The sequence below is a fragment of the Lutra lutra genome, chromosome 3 (genome assembly GCF_902655055.1).
Source record: "Lutra lutra chromosome 3, mLutLut1.2, whole genome shotgun sequence".
NCBI classification, from domain to species: domain Eukaryota; kingdom Metazoa; phylum Chordata; class Mammalia; order Carnivora; family Mustelidae; genus Lutra; species Lutra lutra.
In genome coordinates this window covers 14,037,938-14,058,136 of record NC_062280.1, presented here as the reverse complement: position 1 = coordinate 14,058,136, position 20,199 = coordinate 14,037,938, and the positions used below count along the sequence as shown (strand labels likewise).

Genomic DNA, 20,199 nt, shown 5'->3' with positions numbered 1-20,199 from the left:
CTTATCTTGTAAAAGAGAGGGATTGATCTAGAGGACCTGAAGTCTCTTGGTGGGGAAGGTTGGGAAGAAAGTTCTGCTTGGGATGTGGGCTGTGAAGGTCCTGAGAAGAGCTAGAGAGAAGGCAAGACTTCAGGCTGTATGTTCCTCTGCAAATGTGGGAGAGGACAAAAGGCAAAAGGTATGACAGAGGCTCTCAGCTCCTAAGCTGAAGCACCTTTGTCTGTCTTATGCAAAATTGGACCTGAAATTCTAGTGTTTCAGGACTTGATGAAAATACTCTCACATCAGAATTCAAGGCAGGGCATCTCAGCATGTATGTCCTCCCATCGCCCCACTGACCTGCACATTGGAGCCTGTACATGGTGTCAGGGGGCCATGTCCGCAAGAGGCCTCGGAGGTATCTCTTGGCTGAATACCCAGGCTGCATCTGCCGTTGGCCCTGGCTCTCTGGTTGGCTTCGGAAATGGAGGTATGGTTGCCAGGCTCTGTCCTGTTCCCTCTGTGGGGACACCAGTCAGGAAACAGCAGGCTGCTGAGTCCTGAGCCTCCCAGTGATACACTCTGGTTAGCATAATCCTCATCAGTAATCTGGGAGACTCCTGGAAGGTGCCTAAAGGCCCCTGAAACAGATGCCTCAGCCAACAGACGTAAACCAAGAGCCCACAGAGCAAAGCTCTGAAAGGCCCCTGCAGATTTGCAGTTGGAAGGAGAAGGACAAATGACACATTCCAGACCCTGTCTTGAGACGAAGCATCAGAAAAGAATAAGAGCCTCAAAGAAAACACATTACTTAGTTCAGGCTGTGGAAATCATTTTAGTACCTGAAAAAGTGGTCCTATAGGGCAGTGGGAAAGTCAGCTCAACAAGTCAGCATCGCTGGTCAATGTTAACAGTATGAATAATGGGACAGACAGACTATGTTCATGTTACTGGGAAGCCTGGCACTCTGGAAATATCTGGCTCTGCTGCCTTTCATTGCAGCCCAGGAGAATTTTCTGGGAACCTACCAGCCAAAGTCAGTTCCCCTGCAAGACTCACGGGAAATAAATGGGAATAAGAACATCTTACACTTAGGTGGGCATATATATATTCTACAAAGAACTTTCACCTCATTATAATCCTTTAATGTGGGCAAGTTAATACTATAATTACTCGAGTGATGCAGAACTCTCGTAGGATTATCAGTTAAGGACAAGAAACACGTGCAAACACAAGACTTGGGTTGACATCTCTCCGCCTCCCCCTTGTCTATGGTGGACGTCACCAATCAATCATGGCATTCTTGACTGTTGAATAGATTGTGATTTCAGAGTCCTTCTCCTACAGAATTTTAAAAAAAGATTTATTTGCTTGAGAGAGAGAGAGAATGTGGGGGGGGGGGGGGCAGAGGGAGAGAGAGAATCCCAAGCCGACTAGGTCCTGAGTGTGGATCCTGACACAGGACTTGATTCTCACGACCCTGAGATCCTGACCTGAGCTGAAACCAAGAATTGGACACTGAACCAACTGAGCCACCCAGGCGCTGCATTCTCCTACAGATTTTTAAGAAACTGAGACATTTATATATCATAACATGCACAATGCTAAAATGGTTAGTTTAATAAAATCTGACAATTGTATACACCTTTGTAGCCACCACACAAAACAAAATATAGCCCAGAAAGTTCCCTCATGCTAGCTCCTGGTCAGTTTCTCCCCACCCATCAGGGAATCACTGATGAGGTCAGTAAACCACAGGCCTGGGTTACTTTGCCATATCCCGCCAGAATTTACCAAAGAAGAATGGTTAAATTTTAAAAAGTAAAGAAAAAAGGAAAAATACTATGGGAATATAGAACCTGCTTAATGTGGAGAGGAAGGCCTTAGGTTTTGGGTTCTTGTTCTATGGAGCCAATCTGTGGTTTGCTCCCATTCTGATGTATTCAGGATATCAAAATGCCACAGAAGGACAGCCTACTGCTGTAGCTGAAGAGTCAAGACCACCAGAGACTCTTCTTCAGCTAAAAGGAGGGCTGGGAAGCCAAAGTCCATAGGGCAAAAGAATATCTCTGCTGGGGAGGGAGAAACAGGTACCCAGGATAGATATTCATTCATTCATTCATTCATTCATTCATTCATTCATACATTCAATTATTCATTCATACAGTGCATCAAACAATATGCCAGGCACTAGAGGAGAAGGGACAAATAAGACAGATGGAGAAGAAAGAATTACAGGGAAGGCAGTGGAAGCAAAGTGACTCAAGTTCTCTCTCTCTCCATTTGTTCATTTGTTAATCAAACAAACATTGGTAATCTTTCCTGAGCATCTTCTAAGTGCTCGGTACTGTGGTAAGTCATGCAATAGGAAGCCATTAGATCAAAGGCCTTTTTTGGGTGACCTGGAGCTTCATTCCCTCCCTGTAAATCTTCGCTTCCAGACTTTTCTTTGAATGCAACAATACCAAGCCTCATCTGAGACGCTGCAGTCCCTACGCAGACGGCATGATGTACTGGTTGATCTGGACAAGAGCCCAGTCGTGGGTATTTCTGCAGTATCAGGCTGGTTCTGCAGCTCTAGTGCTAGATGGCAACGTGCTAGATGGGCAGGGAGTTGCGAAGAAGAGTTAGAAAGTCCTTTGTCCTGGAATTTGGGGTATCTAGACCCTTTTTTCCTGTAGTTTGAAAGCTGATCTTGGTCTCTGTGTTAGTTTCCTATTGGTGCTTTGTTTTCTTTAAAAAAAAAGATTTTATTTATTTATTTGAGAGCGAGAGTGAGAGCAAAGCGAGAGAGAGAGCACGCGCAGGGGAAGGGGCAGTGGGAGAGGGAGAAGCAGGCTCCCCGCTGAGCAGAGACACCCCCCGACCCCACAATGTGGGGCTTGATCCCAGGACTCTCGGATCATGACCTGAGCCAAAGGCAGACACTTAATCGACTGAGCCACCCAGGTGCCCCAGTTTCCTATTGCTGCTTTGACAAATTACCATATACTTAGTGGCTTTAAACAATAAACATTTATGATCTTATAGCTCTGGAAGTCAGAAGTTTAAAATGGATCTCACTGGGCTAGCATCAAGGTGTTGACAGGGCTGTTTTCTTTCTGGACACTCTAGAGGATAATCTGTTTCTTGGCATTTTCCAGTCCCTAGAGGCTGCCTACATTCCTTGATTGTGAACCCCTCGTCCATCTTTAAAACCAGCAAAACAGGGCAAAGTCCTCGTGCTGCTATCTCTCTGGTTCTCCCTTTCATTTCCTTCTAACACTTTTAAGGATCCTTGGGATGCATTAACCTGCCCAGATAATCCAGGATAATCTCTTTTTTAAAAATTAAGATTTATTTATTTAAGAGAGAGTGTGTGCTGGTGAGCAGGGGGGAGGGGCAGAGGGAGAGGGAAGGGGAAGCCAACTTCCTACTGAGCACAGAGCCTGAGGTGGGCCTCAATCCCACGACCCTGAGATCATGATCTGAATTGAATCCAAGAGTCAGAGGCTCAACCAACTGAGCCACCCAGGCACCCCAATAATCTCTTTGTTCCAAGGCCATCTGATTAGTAACCTTAATTCCGTCTGCAACCTTTATTTTCCTTTGCCATTTAACCTAATACATTCCAGGGATTAGGACATAGACATCTTTGGGAGTCATGATTCTGCCTGCCACAGTTTCTCTTAAAATTTTTCTAGTTTTCTGGTTTCTCTTAGTTATTTCTCAAATCATGCTGTGAAGTTGCTTAATAGATCTCACATGTCATTGGATACACTGATGCACTGAGAGAGAGGCCCAAGGCCTGCTTAGAGCTACCAAGAAGACCAGGGAGGGTTAAACCTATTCAATCATTTCCAAGGTGTAGAATAATATGTTAAGTAGAAAAAAGCAAGGGACGCCTGGGTGGCTTAGTTGGTTGGACGACTGCCTTCGGCTCAGGTCATAATCCTGGAGTCCCGGGACTGAGTCCCGCATCGGGCTTCCAGCTCCACGGGGAGTCTGCTTCTCCCTCTGACCTTCTCCTTGCTCATGCTCTCTCTCACTGTCTCTCTCTCAAATAAATAAATAAATAAAATATTTAAAAAAAAAAAGAAAAGAAAAAAGCAAGATTCAAGAGAGAATGTAAAGTACAATTACAATCTCATAAAAGTATATTTTATACATGTATAATCATGATGGAAAAACTGGAAGAAAATATACTAAAATTCTAATAACAGTGGTAATAGAGTCTTGGGCATAAAGTTACAGTTAGTTTTTTGGTTTTTTTTTTTTTTTGCCTTCCTTTTTTGAAATTAAAAATCCAATAATATGGCTAGAGGATATTAATACATGGAAAACATGTTAAAAATTATTTTATTATACCCATCCTCCTCTCAATTCCTTCTCTAACATTAACCTGGACCTCTAACTACCAGAAGTTTCTATAAAACCTAAAAGGAGACAGAAGGGAGTCGGGAAGGGAGTTTCTGGAACAGGGAAATAAGTGACAGCAGGAGGCTGGCTTCTCAAGCCTGCCTTGGCTTTGCCAATCAATTCCAGCTTTTGGTTTCTTCTGAAATGAGTAATTACTGTGCACAGCACAGCCTGTTGTCCCCACTCTACCAGAGTGCTTCCTTTAATAAGGGACTTTCTCTGGCCAGCCATGTTGCAGTGCCCGCCAGGCCTCCATATGCGGAGGAGGAGAGAAGACCCCAAGTGCCTTCCCCATCCCCCACCCCCGCCCCCACCGTGCACTGGCTGTCATGTCCGCCCTGCTCCAGTGCTGGCCAGTGAGGGTTTCCAGAGAATGGAAGGAGCCGCTGCAGGCTGCTCAGCAGATACAGGGTGGCAGGGTGCCAAGCCCAGATAGCCAGCTGCCATCTCACCACAGACGGTGGCCAGCCTTTGCGTGCGGGAGTTGACAGAGGGGTGAAGAGAGAAGTCCAAAAATCCCAAGACCAACAGACAAAACCCTGCACAATCTGAGCCCACCCACTTCTCCAGGTCCATTTCCGGCTAAGAGTCCTACCTGCCTCATTGCCCTGACTTTCTTCCGCTGGTTCTCCCCTCCAGGCCTTCCCTTACCTATGACTGGAAGGTTTCTCTCCACTTATTTGTACCATAAGACTCGGCTCAAATTCTACCTCCTCCAAGATGTAGTCACTTTAATCTGGTCCTTGCACACCCCTGCTGGGTAGAGGTTATAGCCTTTCCCTGTCGCACCCTGACAGCTCATATGTTCGTTCAACAACGATGTGCTGAGCCTCTGATGTAGGTCAGACACTATTCTAGGCACTGACTAGTTAATAACCCCTCAAGATGCTGGCGCATTTGAATCAAAATCCCCAAAGTGCCTGTCCTTCCCTGCTGAACACCTGTCTCTTGAACTGCTTGCTTCCATCAGAAGTTCTTCTCTGAGGAGGAACACAGCTGCCTCCTGTTTTGCAGTCAGGCTTGCAGGAGCCAGTGTGCTCTGGCAAAGGCCAAGCTTTCCCACAGAGGCTGACCACCCGTGGTTGTCGCACCTGTGCAGGTCTGACTGGAGCCAGCCGTGGAGATACTAGGGACGTGCTACTGGGATACGAGTGGGGCTGTAATGGGAACGGAGAGATGTGTACCACTTGCAGCTGTGCCTAGGAAGCCTTCTCCACCCGTAGCCTGACTCTAATCAGTTCTGTGTAAACACTACCACTCTCAGCCAGCCGTTTTCTCTGCAGATTTAATTTCTGGGATTCTGGGCAAATGATACTATCTCTCTTACATATATCTGTGGTGACTATATGTTCCTGGATATCAAGCCATTAAAAAGAAAATTGGGGTGCCTGGGAGATGCAGTCAGTGAAGCATCCGACTCTTGGTTTCTGCTCAGGTCATGATCTCAGGGTTGTGGGATTGGCCCCGCACTGGGGTCCATGCTCAGGGCAGAGTTTGCTTGCGATTCTCTCTCCCTCTCCTTCTGCCCCTCCTGTTCATGCTCTCTTGCTCTCAAATAGATAAGTGATTCTTAAAACAAAAAGAGAAAGAGAGAGAGAGAATCAGAAAGTGGCCTGAATTTTCAGATAGTCCCATTGTTGCTTGATTCCTGACCACACAATTTTTAACATCAAAGTGTTGACCAGCCATATGTCATCAAAGCAAAGATAATAACAATTAGAATTGAAAATAGCAAAAATTAAGCTTCAGTTCTTATAAGAGCTCAGTCTGCCTGGGTTTGATTCCTCGCTCCATTATTTACTAGCTTTGTGACTGGGGAAATTACTTGACCCATCTGTGCCTCAGTTAAGAAACTGTCAAATGAGGATGATAAAAGTACATAGCCTACATGCAAAAAAATGAAGTTGGACCATTACCTCACACCATACACAAAAACTAACTCAAAATGGATCAAAGACCTAAGTATAAGAGCTAAAATTATGAAACTTTTAAGAAGAAACATAGGACATACAATATAGGACATACAATTTATTGTAAATATGACACCAGAAGAGCAGGCAACAAAAGAAAAAAATGGATAAATTGGACCTCATAAAAATTTAAAACTCGTGCATCAAAGAATACTGTCAACAGACTGAAAAGGCAATGCACAGAATCGGATAAATTATTTGCAAATCATTTATCTGATAAGGGATTAATATCTAGAATACATAAAGAACTCCTGCAACTCAAAAGCAAACAAAGCAAAATGACCTGATTTTAACAATGGACAAAGGACTTGAATATACAATTCTCTAAAACAGGGATACAAATGGCCAATAAGGACATGAAAAGTCAGCTCAATGGGAAGGAAATGAAAATCAAAACCATGACAAAATACCACTTCACACCCATTAAGATGGCTGTTATTAAAACAGCAACAACAACAACAACAGAAAATAACAAGTGTTAGTGAGGATGTGGAGAAATTGGGACCCTTGTGTATTTCTGGTGGGAATGTGAAATGATGCAGCTGCTTCTGTGGAAAACAATATGGCAGCTCCTCAAAAAACGAAAAATAAAATTACTATATGATTCAGCAATTCCACTTCTGATATGTACTCTAAAGAAATGAAAGCAGAGACATAAACAGATAGATATTTTTTTAAGATTTTTTTTTTTAGGATTTTATTTTTAAGAAATCTCTACACCCAACTGAGCCAGCCAGGTGGCCCGAGGAGATAGATATTTGTAGACCCACATGTATAGCGACCTTATTCATAATAGTCAAAGTATGAACACAATCTAAATGTCTATTGACTGATGAATGGATAAACAAAGCTCTATACATAGAGGACTATTATTCAGCTTTAAAAAAAAATTCTGATACACTACACGCTACAACATGAATGAACCTTGAAGATGTTACACTAAATGAAACAAGCCAGGGACAGAGGGAGAAGAAGAGAATCTTCATCAAACTCATATCTGTGTCTGGCTCTGCCCTTAATGGGGAGTTTGTTGGAGATTCTCTCTCTCCCTCTCCCTCTGTCCCTCCCTCACTTTACCCATGCTCGCTCGCTCTCTCTCTCTCTCAAATAAATACATCTTTTAAAAAGAACAAATAAAATAAAATCTTTTGGTTCTGGAGATGGATGCTGGTAATCATTGTACAACAATGTGAATGTTCTTACAGCCACTGAACTGTATATTTAAAATTAAGTGGTAAATTTTATGTTACACACCTTATAAAGTTGTTATATGTTTTATATATGTATACTTATAAATATATTTTTAAATTGTTATAAATTTTACAACACACCTTATAAAGTTGCTGTGAGGATTAAATGAGATAGTAAGTGTAAAGTGCTTATAATAGTCATGGATATAATAGTGTTACATAAGCGTTAGCCATTAGTATAAATGTTCTCTATTTGTTGGTCATACAAGGGACCCAGTGGATGAAGTACATAAAGCCTAGAAAAAGAGAAGTTGACTGGATCGTATACATGGCTAACTAGGAACATATTACCTATAACCCAGGCTGATTTTGATGAAAATCTGATTTGGTTTCCTAGAATTGTAAACGGTTTTAAGGGATGTTTAGGAAGACCCAGATCCCCTTTTAAAAACTGCTCTTAAAGCAAGAGAGGTGCTTCTTTTCTCTGGAGCATGTGGAATCTTCAAAATCAGGCCCTTTAAGCATTAGGAGTCAGGCTTTGGAATCAGTTGTCTGGCTTCTAATCCTAGATCCACCCCTCAGATGTGTTACTTTAGGCAAGTTAATTAACTTCAAGCCCCAATGTTTCCTCCTACAAACTGGGGGATAAAACTAATACCCAACTCATAAACTTGTGCAAATTGAGTGAGGTTATATAGATAAAATGCCTGGCATACACTAAGCACTCAATTAGTGCTAGCTATTACTGGCAGTACCTTTGACCTCATTGCCATGGTTGAACCTTGATATACTCTTGATCTTTCCTACTTCTGGCTTTCCTAAAGGCTCTACGTACAAGTGGTTAGGAGCGGCTCAAATGGAGGACAGTTGGCAGACAGAGTATAGTCAGGTCACTCTGTTAACCTTTCGCTGCTTTGGTGCCTACTTGATGCTTTGTTGATAGCCGTCAGCACTGAGCATTTCTTAGGAACACCATCAAACAAGTAGCAGGTTGTCACAAAAGGAACTTCTTCCTCCTGGTCTTTGGCTCAAAATATAACTTATACTGCCTACTTTTCTATATTTTTCTATTTTGTATGATGAACCATTATATTCAGGACAGGAAAATAAATTTTACTCAGAAAACACATTTCTCACAATATTACTTGATAAGATAGTAGCCTGATTGTGCCTTCATGGCTTGGACTTTGGCTGAAAACACCAAATAAAGAGTTAAGAACCTTGAGGCTCAAATATTAGACAGTGTAGAATGTGTAGGGATATATTCAGTGGAGCAAGGTTGATATTACCCTTAAATGTAGCCAGGTTTATAAGGGAGATGGCAATAGCAATGCAACCTTAGTTGAAATCAACTATAGTAATCTGAATTCCATTTATCCCTCACTGGGACAGAGAAATGGGATGCTCTGTGAATTTAATTTTTGAAACAAATTATTTTTAATATACTATTTATGTTTCATCATTGGACACTTAAAAATATCACCAGATTTACAAAATTCTAAAACTATAAGAATAAGAGGGGCACCTGGGTGGCTCAGTTGGTTAAGTGGTTGACTCTTGGTTGGCTCAGGTCATGATCTCAGGGTCGTGGGATGGAGCCCTGCATCCTGCATGGGCCACCGTGCTCAGCAGGGAATCTTCTCTCCCCTTCCATCTGCCCCTCCCCGTTCCTCTCTAAATAAATAAATAAATAAATAAATAACTCTTTTAAAAAAATTAAAAATACTAAGGCACCTGGCTGGCTCAGTCGATAGAGCATGCAACTCTTAATCTCTGGGTTGTGAGTTCAAGTCCCACAGTATAGAGATTACTTAAGAAAAAACAACCCCAAAACCCAAAAAGGCTCACACTTTTTTGTAACCAAATAAAACTAAAATATATTTGTAAAAAAGAACAAGACATACTAAAACAATGGGAAAATTATGTCATATTGCTGATGATTTGAGAAGTATTTGAAGATTCTGCCACGTTTCAAGAGAATCATCATGACTATCATTTCGATACTACCCCCAGATTATGGTTATTTAGGTTTTAGAGCTATTCAAATTCTAAATAATGGGAAGCTGAATGAATTCAAACCCTCAGGAAAAATGGTAACCACTTCGGGAATGTTTTAACAATATTTTCTCCTTCAAAAAAAAAAAAAAAAAAACCAGCAACATATTGTGTGTATCTACAAGTATGAGAACTCTGATATCTAATCACTTGACTTAGCACTTAACCTTTGCTCGTTAGGAGTTGGGCCATCAAGAAGGTTAAAGAGTAAGTATATGTTGAACTATGAAACCCAGATAGATGTCCTGCCACACCCATGCCTTTATATCCATGTATGGAACTGGAGATAATGGGAGATGGTTGAAAAATTTAATCGCAGCTCCCTGCGATGGGCTCTAGGACCACAGGTCTGAACGAGCTGGAATTTTTCGCAGGTTTCCTGATTTCATAGTTCAGCCAGAATAGATCCCTCTGTAAGTAGTACTACTCTGTCTGTTAACTATCTCCTCTTCCCTCCTGCCCTGTTTTGGTTCTTTTACTTTGATTGTGGTGTTTTTAACTCCTAAACTATATACTATTTGAACAATGAAATACTGACCCTGAGAAATAGATGGCGTGGTTATTGGTGGGCTCAATTTACAGCACTTTTCCTATTTCATTTCCCTTCCTGACCTCTCCTGGCTCCCTTAGGGTTAACCCCACTCTCTCTGCCACTGTTTTACTTCCTTCAAAGGGATAGATATTTACTTTTTTAGTAAATCTTTACTTTTAAAATTTTTTATTTTAATTTATTTTTTTAACCAGGAGGAAATCTATTGTAATTACATATATATACACAGGGAATCCATATAAAGATGAGAGATTCCCTGTAGATTTTTATTTTATTTTTAAAATTCCATGACTTAAAAAAATAATGTTTGGTAAAAAGGTATGTGTAAATAAAAATGACTTTTAAGGAGCACCTGGGTGGCTCAGTGGGTTAAAGCCTCTGCCCTCGGCCCAGGTCATGATCCCAGTGTCCTGGGATTGAGCCCCGCATTGGGCTCTCTGCTCAGCAGGGAGCATGCTCTCTCTCTGCCTGCCTCTCTGCCTACTTGCGATCTCTGTCTGTCAAATAAATAAATAAAATCTTAAAAAAAATGACTTTTAATTCCACCATGCATGGTTGAAAGTTGATGTGTATCCTTCTGCTTCTATAACTAATTTTTGAAAATTGGGATTATGTTAGCAAGGTGTTTTCTGTACTGCCTAGGCTCGAATTCTGGTATGATTATTTATGTATGACTGTATAATCTTGGATGAATGACTCAAGCTCTCCATGCTTCAATTTCCTCACCTCTAAATTGGGATAGTTGGGGTGCCTGGGTGGCTCAGTGGGTTAAAGCCTCTGCCTTCGGCTCAGGTCATGATCCCAGGGTCCTGGGATCGAGCCCCTCATTGGGCTCTCTGCTCAGCAGGGAGCCTGCTCTCTCTCTGCCTGCCTCTCTGCCTACTTGTGTTCTCTCTCTGTCAAGTAAATAAATAAAATCTTTTAAATAAATAAATAAATAAATAAAATGGGATAGTAATAGTACATTCTCAGGACTGATAGGAAGCATACATGAGTTAGCAGGAATGCAGTAAATACTCAAAAAATGTTAATGAACTTCAGTATTTTCATTAGATGAATATTCCTTTGTAATCTGCCCTAAGAATATACTGTGGATATTTTATCATGTTATTCATGACTAACACATGACTTTATTCCCCAACCCCAAATTCATTATATGACTATACTATAATTTATATAATCAATGTTTCATTGTTAGACATTTATTCTTTTCAATGTCTTGCATAGTAATAAATAACCTGTAGTAAACATTCCTGTGCATAAATCATCGGGCACATCTCTGATTATTTCCTAAGGCAAATTCCTGAAAGTAGCATGCCGAATCAGAGTATTAGCTCTTCATAGGCTTTTGCCAAAATGCCCTTCAGATAGCTCATGTGACTGCGCGCTCCTGATGTATGAGACAGCTCATTCCCCCACAGCCTTCTCAGCACTGAATATTATGATGTAAAAAGCTTCTTGCCAGTCTGTAGTTTTCCTAAGCAGATGGTGGTCTGTAGTTTACAAAGCTCTCCTGAGCTGTTCATTTTCTTTAATCCCAAATCCCTTCAAATTCCTGCCCCTATTTCAACCTACAACGTCCTCTAATCTTACATTTCCGCCCTGTAACTATTCTTTTCTTTCCTTTCTGATTTCTTTACACAGTTTCCCTTCTACCCACCCGGGGGTAGGTGACAGTGTTCTGTTTTGTTACGGGCGTGGGTTATAAACCTGGTAGGTGGGTACCACGGGAGGACGGGAACTTCCCCTCTTTTCACTGAGCCCAAGTCTAACCCATCCCATCCCCAAATAGACTCTCCTACTTTAGGCGGCCTGAAATAGTGAAGTGTCGGAAAGCTGTATTCTTACTCTTGACAGTAAGGTAGCCTACACAGCAGGGTCGAACCACGAACGCAGAAACCACTCTTAGTATTTAAACACAGCAAAAATTTAATTCAGGGAATTGGTTGCGTAGATGACTAGCGAGCTCGGAAGCCGGAACGATGGACAAGTGATGCTGAGATGAGTGATCAAAAAGCCAGCACCGTCCCTGGGCTTGAGGGAGGAACAGGTGGGGGTCCCCAGCAGGAGAAACCTGGTTTCTGTCTGGGGAGCTAGACACAGAGGTGATCACCACCTACAGACAGAATGGAGGGGGAGAAATATCTTGTTTTTTTCTGTCCTCCGTCTCCAGTCTCCTGCCAACGTCTCCCACCGGCAAATTCAACTAAAAGCCAGTTGATACAGATATCTGTGGAATTGTGTATAGCCTGTGCTCAATTTGTGCAAAGCAAAGTAAAGGTGAGGAACGGATGTGAGGGCAGACAGGCCACGGCCTGGCACGATGACCTCTGGGGGCCCTTCTAAGCCCAAAGACAATAGGGCAAAGGACCAAACATGCCTGTCCTGGGGAGGTAGGCACCCCTGGGCTTGAATTCTGGCTCTGTCACTTACTAGCTCTGAGACATTGGCCACATCGCTTAACTCCTCTGAGCCTCAGTTTTCTCATATGTGGAAGGCGGCAAGAAAAACTGTATGTCACTGAGTCACCGTGAAGATGAAATAATAGCTATAAAATAATAGTAAGCTTTCCGTAACAATTGGTTTCCTTTTGCCCAAGAATTCATGATTCTAAGACAAAGGACAATGAGCATTTGGTCACATCATTAAGCTTCTCTGTATTTGGGGGCACCTGGGTGGCTCAGTTGGTTAAGCATCTGCCTTCAGCTCAGGTCATGATCCCAGGGTTCTGAGATCAAGCCCTGCTTCGGGTTCCCTGCTCATCGGGGAATCTGCTTCTCCCTCTCCCTCCGCTGCTCTCTCCCTCTCTTTCTCTCTCTCTGTCAAATAAATAAATAAAATCTTTAAAAAACAACAACAACAAAACTTCTCTGTATTTTGAAAGAAGGAAAGGGGGCACAGGAATCTTTCCTTTTGGAAGCTCTGTCTAGGGAGGGGTAGGTGGTAAGTTGCCCAGTAACGATACTGGGAGATGATGGAAGAAACACTGAAAATACCCTACATGGTCGATTTATTCATTCCACAAACAGTTATGGGTACTATTTTCTGAAACTTAGACATGGTCCCTGCCCTCAAGGAGATGGTAGCAGATGGACAAAGAGATATATTGCAATGCATGATACTATGGGAATGTTTACAGAGGGGAGAGCAATGGGATATCTTTGCCTAGAGAAATGGGAGAAAACTTCAGTGAGGAAATGGCATCTGAGTCGTATTTTGTAGGGTAAGCCGGAGCATAGAAGCAGATGCGAAAGCATACAATCAGAAGAGGGTGCGGAGTGTTTGGGGAACAGTGAGCTGTTCACGCAGGTGGGTTCTTGAGGGGTTCACAGTTAACGTGGTGGTAAAAACAACCAGCAGCTGCGGCTAGCTTTGGAAGAGAAAGTCAGCGGGAAGGGCCTGGCCTAAGAAGCTAATGACTTTAGCCTGTGGGGAACGAGAAGCCGGCGGACTTTTAAACTAGGGAGTAATCGGGGCGCCTGGGTGGCTCGGTTGGTTAAACGTCTGCCTTCAGCTCAGGTCATGATCTGGGGGTCCTGGGATGGAGCCGGACATCAGGCTTCCTGCTAAGCAGGGAGTCTGCTTCTCTCTCTGCCCCTCCATTATTCTCCCTTCCCAACTCTCTGCTCTCTCTTGTGCTTTCTCTCTCAAATAAATAAATAAAATCTTAAAAACAAAAAACTAGGGGGTACCCCAACATCTGTAACCTAGAATTGTATAAAGCGACGCATCTTCCCAGACTCTCTCATGGCCTCAGCCAAAGGGCTCGTGCATGTCAATCAGGGACTGCGTGGACATCTCATAAGACATTAGAAAGTATGAATCAGAAAAATAAGGGTTTTCCCTTAATACTAAATTCAGAATGGAAAGACTCATTAACTTCTCCTGCAGATGCTGAAGGGCTCAAGGTAAATATTTAAAATGTTCCTCCTCTCCTTTGCACAAAGCCAAAAACATCAGAGGTGTGATGATGATGCTTGTGGCTATGAGGCAGGATTTCAAGGATTCTGATGAAACGTCTGCTGGCCTGGGTCCGTCTGAAGCTGAAAAGGACTTTGTGTTACTCTAACGGAAAGTAAAATACAAGATGGTGGTAGCAACTGCCCCCGATGCTTCCAGAGCCCTTTCCCATACGTTATCTTGTTTAAGCCCCGTGACAACTCTGTGAGGCCTAGAGGGCCCAGAGTACAATCCCATCAGAGAGATGAGGAAACGGAGGTCTTAGGGTTTCATATCTTCCCTGGGGTCTGAGAAGGCATGGCCAAAGCTACAGCTGGATTCCTAGACACGCAGGCCAGCGCCTTCCCCAAACCCAGGACTGCTCTGCCTACCTGTCTCCTTCCATACGCCAGGATGGCTTTTTTGAGGTCCTGAAGTGTGTGCAGCTCAATACCTGGCCTCTTCCTACGGCCTTTGGGGCGGTGGGGGCCTTTTCTCCTCTCCTCCGGTGTCCATGCTGTTATGGCTAAACCCTCTGAGTAGAGGATCAAGGCCCCCTTCCTGGTACTGAAGGTTTTAGGGAGAAAGAGGCTCCAGGTGTGCTGGTTGGCACCGCCCTCCTCCTGCGGTTTGCTGACCAGGACATAATCTTCTGGGGACTTCCAGTTCAAGTAATCCTGCAGGGGAAAGAAACCACCTCAATCCAAGGCCCCTCGATAGCCACAGCCCTTGTGCAAGGTGTTTGATCTTTTTGCAGTGACTGATTTTCCGTGAGTTGTTTCCATGCTGTCACAGGACACAACCGCTCTTCTGAGCAACGGATTTCGTTCTCCACATCTCAGAATCAGGAGAACCTCAGGCAGGGTTCCGTTTTACCGCCATAGAATTTTTAGCAGAGCCGTTCATGCCTGGAGGCTTCAATAGACCACTTAACATGTATGGTATGCAAGTAAGTAGTCACAATTATCAAGGGCAGCAGATAACTTTGAAATTAGAACTGGACTCGCTGGCAGTTTAACTAGGGGAAAACCGTTCATTCCAAGCATCACTCCACACAGGGAGACTTTCTTTGCATTCCAGATGCCATGTAACATTACCTAATTTGGCTATTTAGGGCCCTATAAAGTAGTTGCATATCTTGTAAGTAAGTAAATGCCATTGGCCACAGAGGTCCTTTGAAACTTTATAGGTCTTTTAATATAGCAAAGGTCAAATATCACGACAAGCTACCATGACAATGGAAGTCTCTGTGTGATCCAAACATTTTCAAAGAACCCCACTGGGTTGCTTATTCCCAGCAGGATTCAATGAAATAAAATTCCAGTACAAGGGAATTTTGCCACCTCTTTAAAACCTTCTAAAATGAGATTAAAAAAAAATTATTTTTATTTTTTCTGCCTATGTCAAGTAATGAGTCTTCTGGGTTGAATTCCAGAAAGTTCAAGGAAGCCATTGAAATGGCACGAACATACACAGCCTTTCAACCGCAGAGCACAACTTCTAAAAACCAAACGGCCATCAACTTGCCCAGGACCCAGGTGGAAATTCTGGTCTTGAACCAAACCGCCTGAATTCTAAACAGTCTGGAATCTCCTTCGGTCTAAAGCAAATGAGGCTGTAAGTGAGTGCTCAAGGGGAAGGAAGAGGGTCCCAGAGGCAACACTGATGTGCAAGCAAACTTCCTTGTTTTCTTGAGTTTAACCAAGGGAAGAGGGAACATCTACCCTCGACCACCCCCCACCCCCGCCAACCTCACTAACAAACCAAACCAAACCAAAACACGCATGGTTCAGCCCCAAATGGAAAAATAGAGTGTTCTCTTCCCACCCCCCAAATATGCCTTTATTCAGCTGTTAAGACTCACCTCTGGTTCAAAATAGACTTCTAGCTTCTGTTTGTTCTGGACCAACTTCCCATGTCCCCGGCTCAGGAGAGAGAGCGTGAACATGTTTCCCTTCTGACCACCCTCCTCAAGGGCAGTTCATCTTGGTTTTGAAGGCTGAAAACTGGTCACACCTCAAGATTTCCTGAGCTCAGCAGTGAGCCCGAGAAGACCACAAACACTGGGCCTTTTATGAAATACATTTTTCCTTCGTACAGCAGCTTCTTAATAACAACCAGCCACACAGTTTAGACAGAGTGTGTCTTTGTCGGGAGAAAAAAATAAACCGCAAACCCAGACTGATCTCAAGCTCTGGATTGTCTCCTCCTCGGGCAACCCCCCTCTCTCTCTTCTTCGCCTGCACCCTTGTTGTCCCTCTGTCCTGTTGCTCTGCTACGGGGCCGCGTTCGTATACTGATCTGGGCCACTGCACCATCCTTCTCATTGTGAGCGGAGGTTGTTTTCTGGTTGCTATGGTAGCACAGGGACGAGAAGTCTCTTCAACCAGCCGAGGCAAGGCAGGGACTGCTGAGGGCAGTGTTCACACACTGCGGGGGAGGGAAGGTCAAAGGGACGGTTCAGGGACCGGGCTCAGATTTCAAGTCCTGATTGCAGGAGCGGCAGCGATGTTGGGGTATTTTTTTCTGTTACTGTACTCTTCTTACTTTTAGAAGGCTGTCTTCCCCGTTCTCCTGATAGGCTAGCTTTTCACTGTCAACCAGCCATTGATAGACTCGGAGGAGTCGTCTAGGTCACCTAAAGCAACCTGTGACGTTTTCCTTGGCTGAGCTCCAGCATCTTCTCAACTAGACACGAGGCCTTTTTATGGTAGTTGCGACTTTGCATGGGTGAGTGCAGATACTGGGAATCTCCAGATTCTTTTGCAGGTCTGTCTCACTTGGGCAACTCCCAATCTCTTAAGAGATGTGGGGGGGAGGGGGCGGGGAGGTGCTTTCCACAACTGTCCTGCATGATGCAGAATAATCCCCCTCCACGTACCAGTAGCACCCACTTTGAGAAACAGGGCTATGGCCTGGGCTGCTTGGTTCTCCTTGATGCTGACGCTATGAGGGCAGGACGCAGTAAGAAGTTCTGGAAACCAAAAGACCCTTTTGCTGGTGATCTAGAACCCTGCTTTGGTCTAGAAACCATCCTGCCGGGTCATCAGTCTACTGAACTTCCAGGGCCACCTTGTGAGAGTGCCCCCTACTGACCTCCAGGAAGAAGTACAACAGGCTACAGGCCCAGTTTCGTTTTAGATCTCCCTCCGTGGCTTTCCGAGGAGGCAGGCTCGTCTCCGAGGAAAAAATACGGGTCATGCTATTTAATAGATGGGGTTTATCATGGACAATTAGGACATTGAATGCAGAGGTTCAAAATGGAATTTAGTCAAAACCAGTGGGTGCCCTTTCAATACCCATTAGAATGGCTATTGTTCAAAGACAAAACAAAACAAAATACCAAGTGTTAGTGAGGAGATGAAGAAATTAGGACCCTTGTGCACTGTTGGTGGGAATGCGAAGTGGTGCAGCCCCCGTGGAAAACAGTATGGCAATTCTTTAAATAATGAATACCATGCGATCCAGGAATCCCACTTCTGGGTTTATAATACAAAAGAAATGAAAGCAGAGATACAAAGAGATATTGAAATACCCCATGTTTCACCCTGTGAGTATCATTCACAATAGCCAAAATGTGGAAATTAGTCAAGCAACAAAATGTGACATAGTTGTGGAATATTATTCAGCCTTGAAAAGGAAAGAAAAGTCAGATTCATGCTACGATATGGAAGAAACTTGAAGACATTATGCTAAGTGAAATAAACCAGTCACAAAGCGGAAAATATTACAGGATTACAATTATATGAGGTACTTAAAATAGTCAAATTCAGAGACTCAAGGTAGAATGGTGTTTGTCAGGGCAGGTGGAAGGGGGGAAGGGAAAGTTAGTGTTTAATGTTCAATCTTCAGTTTGGGAAGATGAGGAAGTTCTGGAGGTTGGTGGTGATAATTGCACAACAACATGAAAGTACTTAATGTCAATGGATGGTACATTTAAATAATGACTGAAGGGGCACCTGGGTGGCTCAGTGGGTTAAGCCGCTGCCTTCGGCTCAGGTCATGATCTCAGGGTCCTGGGATCGAGTCCCACATCGGGCTCTCTGCTCAGCAAGAAGACTGCTTCCCTCTCTCTCTCTCTCTGCCTGCCTCTCCGTCTACTTGTGATCTCTCTCTGTCAAATAAATAAATAAAATCTTTTAAAAAATAAATAAATAAATAATGACTGAAATGATAAATTTCATGTTATACATATTTTACCACAATTAAAATCTTAAAAAAGGAAAAGAAAACAAAAAGCTGAATTTAGGGGCGCCTGGGTGGCTCAGTTGGTTAAGCAACTGCCTTCAGCTCAGGTCATGATCCTGGGGTCCTGGAATCGAGCCCCATGTAGGGCTCCTTACTCAGCAGGGAGCCCGCTTCTCTCTCTCCCTGTTTGCTGCTCTGCCTGCTTGTGCTCTCTCTCTCTCTCTCTCTCATTCTGTCAAATAAATAAATAAAATTAAAAAAAAAAAAGCTGAATTTATCACTTTATAATCTGAAGGCCGACTGGTCAGCATTACTGTGGAGTGAGCTCCTCACTGCAGGTGAGACAAAAATCCTACAAAATGAGGGTTCCAGAGAGTTTACAGGGCTCTTAAACTATAGTTGCTCCCTCTTTTCCCCTTTCTGCCCCTTTGATATGCAAAAGGGACCCACCACAAAACTTTACTGAGAGAGATACATATTAATTATATATTATTATATATTATATACTATTAATATTATATTATATATTAATATTATATATAATAGATATATAACATACATTAGTATATATCACTATACATGGCCCCTGTCCTCAAGAGGCTCCCAGCAGACCTAACCACCCACCAATTGAACTGCTGGGTATTTACCCCAAACATGTAAATATATGTGATCTGAAGGGGCACCTGCACCCCAATGTTTATAGCAGCAATGTCCACAATAGCCAAACTACGGAAAGAGCCCAGATGTCCATCAACAGATGAATGGATAAAGAAGATGTGGTATATATATACAATGGATTATTATGCACCCATCAAAATCAAATCTTGCCATTTGCAGTGACGTGAATGGAACTAGAGGGTATTATGCTAAGTGAAATAAATCAATCTGAGAAAGACAATTTTCATTTGAGCTCACTGATACGAGGAATGTAAGGAACAAGGCAGTGGATCATAGGGGAAGAGAGAAAAAAAATGCAACAAGACAAAACCAGAGAGGGAGATAAACCATAAAGGACCCTTAATCTCAGGAAACAAACTGAGGGTTGCTGGAGGGGAGGGGGGGGTGCGAGGGATAGGGTGGCTGGATGATGGACATTGTATGTGCTATGGTGAAGGTTGTGAAATGTGTAAGACTGATGAATCACAGACCTGTACCCCTGAAGCAAATAATACATTATACGTTAATAATAAACAATAATAATAATAAAACTAAAAAAAAAAGAAGAAGGAACAGCAGCTCCCAGCAGGGTAGAGAAGACAGGCATATATGAAGCAGCACCTGAGAGGATGTGACAGATATGACAATGGAAGTGGAGATAAGTAGGCACTCCAGGACAAGAGGTGATGGGCCTTGTAGAGGGCTACGAAGAGGAGCAATATTAAAGGTGGGCTTTGATGAACAGCAGTGTATGGAAAGGAGGGAAGATGAAAGAGAATATTGCAGGAGGCGTGGACAGGAAATTTTGAGATCTTTGGAGATGGGGAACATCTTTGGTGTAGCCAAAGCCACAGGTCGTGTGGGGAGAGATGCCACTGGAGAACCAGGCCAGTGGGCCAAGGCCATGAAGGCCACATGTGCCCTACCAAGGCGCTTTGGACTTTATTCTTCAGGTTTCTTTGTTTGTTCTTTTATTTTATGAGATACGGGAGTGGGAGAGGGACAGAAAGAATAGATGTAAGGGATTTTGAGGTAAAGCCAATAAAACGTAGAAATTATTAGATTCAGAATTAGATTGCTTAGGCATTTTTAGTAGTATCATTTCAAACATTTTGGTCATGAAAACGCAGGTCATTTCCTAACCTTCGTGTTTTCGTAGAACTTCAGACTTGAAAAGGACATTAGTGGTCACTTTGTTTTTGTATTTGTTTTCCTCAGAGTGATTCACAGGTTCATAATGAGATTTATTTTGAATTTCAAAGGAAAAAACAGC

The 20,199-nt window shown here is 43.1% G+C and overlaps 1 protein-coding gene across 8 annotated transcripts in view; it reads right to left on the bottom strand.

Annotated features, from left to right (window-relative positions):
• The window catches only part of KIAA2012 (KIAA2012 ortholog), a 105,939-nt gene extending 89,540 nt beyond the window's left edge, over positions 1-16,399 (bottom strand). For 4 of the 8 annotated variants that reach the window (XM_047720761.1, XM_047720762.1, XM_047720763.1 and 1 more), the window contains exons 1-3: positions 15,946-16,399; positions 14,474-14,758; positions 340-499 (exon numbers count right to left, since the gene is read on the bottom strand). In XM_047720761.1, coding sequence (XP_047576717.1) covers positions 340-499; positions 14,474-14,758; positions 15,946-16,029 — 529 coding nt within the window. In that variant the 5' untranslated portion in view covers positions 16,030-16,399. Of the gene's footprint in view, positions 1-339; positions 500-14,473; positions 14,759-15,945 lie in introns of those variants that run through there. The other 4 variants (XM_047720765.1, XM_047720767.1, XM_047720769.1 and 1 more) reach the window with 4 other exon arrangements.
• Positions 16,400-20,199: the final 3,800 nt, after the last annotated feature.